At 35.2% G+C, this 3,793-nt stretch overlaps 1 protein-coding gene across 1 annotated transcript in view; it reads left to right on the top strand.

The window, feature by feature from the left end:
• Positions 1–3,793, top strand: part of VWDE (von Willebrand factor D and EGF domains) — an 87,230-nt gene that overhangs the window by 11,580 nt on the left and 71,857 nt on the right. The window contains 3 exon segments of the mRNA XM_024131496.1: positions 137–805; positions 808–831; positions 3,096–3,232. Coding sequence (XP_023987264.1) covers positions 137–805; positions 808–831; positions 3,096–3,232 — 830 coding nt within the window.

The raw sequence follows: 3,793 nt of genomic DNA, 5'->3' as shown, positions 1-3,793 counted from the left end.
GTCCGGGAAGATCCCACATGCCGCAGAGCAGCTGGGCCCGTGAGCCATGGCCGCTGAGCCTGTGTGTCTGGAGCCTGTGCTCCGCAACGGGAGAGGCCACAACAGTGAGAGGCCCGCGTAACACACACACACACACACAAAAATTTGGATTTCTTTCCTCAAGAAAAAAAGCATGTGAATCTAACCAATCTGGACTTAAATTTACAAAAACATCCTGGGAATGAGAGACAAGATGCATCAAAAACTTTGGACAAGGGGAGACATACACAGGGCCAGGGTAATCACAGCCAAGAAACAAGGTGGGATCGACAAAACAGATGCAAACAGCAAAACTTCAGTGAGTTTCTTCCTTTGCTTGCTTTTCAAAGTCTCAGCCAAAGTGACCTAGAAGAGTTTACTTACTTTTTCCCTGAGGACCATACTGAGGATGTCCACCAAGAGTTTGTCCCCACGTGGCCCACACCATCTGGCCACACCGAATACAGCACATCGGCACTATGTCAGCACACTCTTGCCAACTCCAACATAGGAATGCACTGTCTTGCCTTTCTTGGCAAGAGACTAGACAGTGTGATAGAGATGTATGTTAAGGATGTTCTCCTAAAAGATGATCTTAGCTGGGCAGAAGCAGGTGTGGCCTTTTTAGAAAATGAATGTGAAAAGAGGATTTTGGAAGAGGGGAAATATAACAGAGAAGAATACAGCAAGTCAATTAAAGACATTCTCTTGTCATTAAAATGCCCCAATTTATGCAGTGGCCATGGGTAGTGTATGGAATGGGGGTGTGCATGCTCCCCAGGCTTTAGTTCTATGATTGCAGTGATTCACACGGTAAGTAAATACACTCCAACTTTGATCTTGTGTATGTTATTTAATTATGAAAACTTCTTTGTTCTTTTTTACCTTCAGTATCCTAACAGGCTTTATTCAGATTATATATGGAAAAGAACCCAAATTATATCAATCAATATGTTAACAATTTTCCAAAACAGTCTCATCTTACTCAGAATAAAAGCTGAAGTACTTATAACAGCCTATAAGACACAGCATGATCAGGCACACGATATCTCTTGAGACTCATCCCCTACTACTATCACCCTCACTCATTCCACTACATCCACTTTGGTTTCTGTGCTGTTCCTTACAATGCCACTTCTCTTGACCTCAGGGCCTTTGCACATAGCTGATCCCTGTACTTGCAGAGGATAATTATTCTTCTAGAACTCAAATTAAGTATTTTTAAAGCACTGTTTATATTTTGCTAATTTTACTAATATGCTTATTTTTTTTCTCTAACCTATCTAAATGGTACAAATTATTTTGTCCCAATATATTAGAGAAAGACATTTCAAAAAGTCAATTTGATTTTCTTAACTATTAAACCAGTAACTCCTGATTTGGCTCCTACCACCACCAACCTGCCCTTTTCCATCTCAGGAAATGCAAACTTCATTCCTCTAATTGTTCACATTAAAAACTTGTAGTCACTTTGACTTTTCTTTTTGTATCAAGCCTCACGTTTGATCCATTAGCAGCAAATCCAGCTCTAGCTTCAAAGAATTTCATATCTTTCCCTGCTATCAACTGCTATCCAAGCCACTATTCTCTCTCCCTGGATTATTATAGATTCTCTCCAAGTTTATTCTCCATGCAGCAGCTAAAGTGATTCCTTTGAAATGTAAGTCAGATTGTATTACTCCCCTGCTGAAATCCCTCTGTTAGCTCTTCATCTCCTTCAGCATAAAACTGGCAGGTCCTACTATGGCCTAGAAGACTCTATGTAGTCTGAGACTCCTCTCTCACTGAATTCATCTACCATTGTCTCCATAGGTCATTACTTTCCAGAGTTCTCTAGTGGTTGCTTTGCTGTTCCTCAAAAAAGGCTAAGCCTGCTGCTGCCTCAGGACATTTGCACTTACTGCTCCCTCTCATTGGCACATTCTACCACATATCTTCATGACTGACTTCCTTCTCTTCTCTATTCAAATATCATATTATCATAGAATCCTTCCATCGTCATTCTAAATAGTTTTTCTCACACAACCCCATGTCCTTTATCTCCCTTACTATAGTTAGTATACTTTTTCTCCATTACCTCAAAAACACTTATGTGATACACTTTATTTTTTCATCGGTTTATTTTTTTGTCCTCCCATACTAGAATGTAAGTTACATGAAGGCAGGGACTATTTTGTTCATTACTATATCTCCAATATTTGGAATAACACCAGAAAAACAGAAGTTGCTCAGTAAACATTTGTTGAATATATGAAAGAATAATACATGTTTTTTAAATTTTTCGTAAATATTTTAGGGTTCTGAATACATGTAACAGGATTTTTATATCCTATTGCTATTAAAGTTATATTCACTTGGATTTTGCCACTACTTAGACAAAGGACTCAATTGTTTTTATACTACATTTATCTATTTTGACCACCAGATCTTGCTCATAGAGATAATGAATGATCTTACCAGACCAGAACCACAGAAATAACCATATGAAGGTCAGTTAACTCTGACTGATAAAAGAAATTTTTTCTCCTATGACTGAGAAGTACACCTAAGATTATGGTAGCATGTAGGATAGCAATAATACACAAAAATATCAACAATACTGGGTCAACAGCATGCACAAATTTTGATAATTCTTTTCTAAAACAAATTAAGAATTTTTTAAAAAAATTTTAATACATCACATTGCTAAGTACACTATATTATTACAAAAGCACTTTTTCTATAACCTATCTCTACGACATAAAGCAAAATGGTAAAACCAAAACATAGGCCATGGTAGGAGTAATTTGTTAGTACTCATACTTATTTGGTATCAAATATTATTAAAAATTAATTAAACCTGTATAGTTAGGCACTGGTAGTATCCGTAATGCTATTTCTATTGAGTTGAATAGTAGGTAACACTTAATACCAGATCACTCTTAACATGTAATAGTTTAATTAATGTACTAAATATTATTGGGGGTAGACTTTAAAATATTAGTTTATATACGCTTTTAATCTTGGCCTTGAAAATAATTAGTTTTTTTCTGGAATTAAAGCAAATATGTCCCATTTTAAAATCATTTTTTCCAAAGACAAGGTTCCTGAAATTATAGAACTTGAGAATGCTGGATTGTGTAATATTCAAAAATATAACTGTAGGATGGTGAGAGTTTTTGGTCAAGGCTTCAAAGAACCACCTTCAATTAAATGTGAAGTTACTAAACTGAAGGTATGTTAATTATAATGTTGAAAACAATTAAGTTTATGAGTTATTCAGATTAATTTTCTTAGATTAATTTGGAGTATCAATTAGCAACATAATCCCAAAGGATGTCATATCCTCAGAGAGCTGAACAGGAAAATTATTAAGTTGCTTAACCTTAAAGCTTCCCTATTTGCCAACTCTATTAAACTGTTTTATATAATTTTTATTGAGGTACTGACTCACTATTTAAGCCATAATAAGAAATTAAAATAATATCAAACTTGATATATAAGCTTCTGTATTTATTGAAATGTAAAAACACAAAGAACGGAGGTCATTTTTATCTAAGACTCTGTGCATGAATTATAGGATTTAGAGATAGGAACAATTCCCTTTTACAAACCAAAAAGTTTGGACAAATTGTGCTCATCCTTTATATTTCCTTTACTATGGATTTCATATGGGAGAATTACCAAAAAAACAAAATAGTGTTTTTCTTTCTTGAGACCACCAAAGACAGACATGATCACTCAGTTTGAACATTGGTGTGTCAAATTACACCTTTTTTTTTTTAAACATCTTTAT

This window comes from Physeter macrocephalus, chromosome 5 (assembly GCF_002837175.3).
Source record: "Physeter macrocephalus isolate SW-GA chromosome 5, ASM283717v5, whole genome shotgun sequence".
NCBI classification, from domain to species: domain Eukaryota; kingdom Metazoa; phylum Chordata; class Mammalia; order Artiodactyla; family Physeteridae; genus Physeter; species Physeter macrocephalus.
The sequence above is the reverse complement of the archived record's forward strand: the minus strand, read 5'-3'. Positions and strand labels throughout refer to the sequence as shown.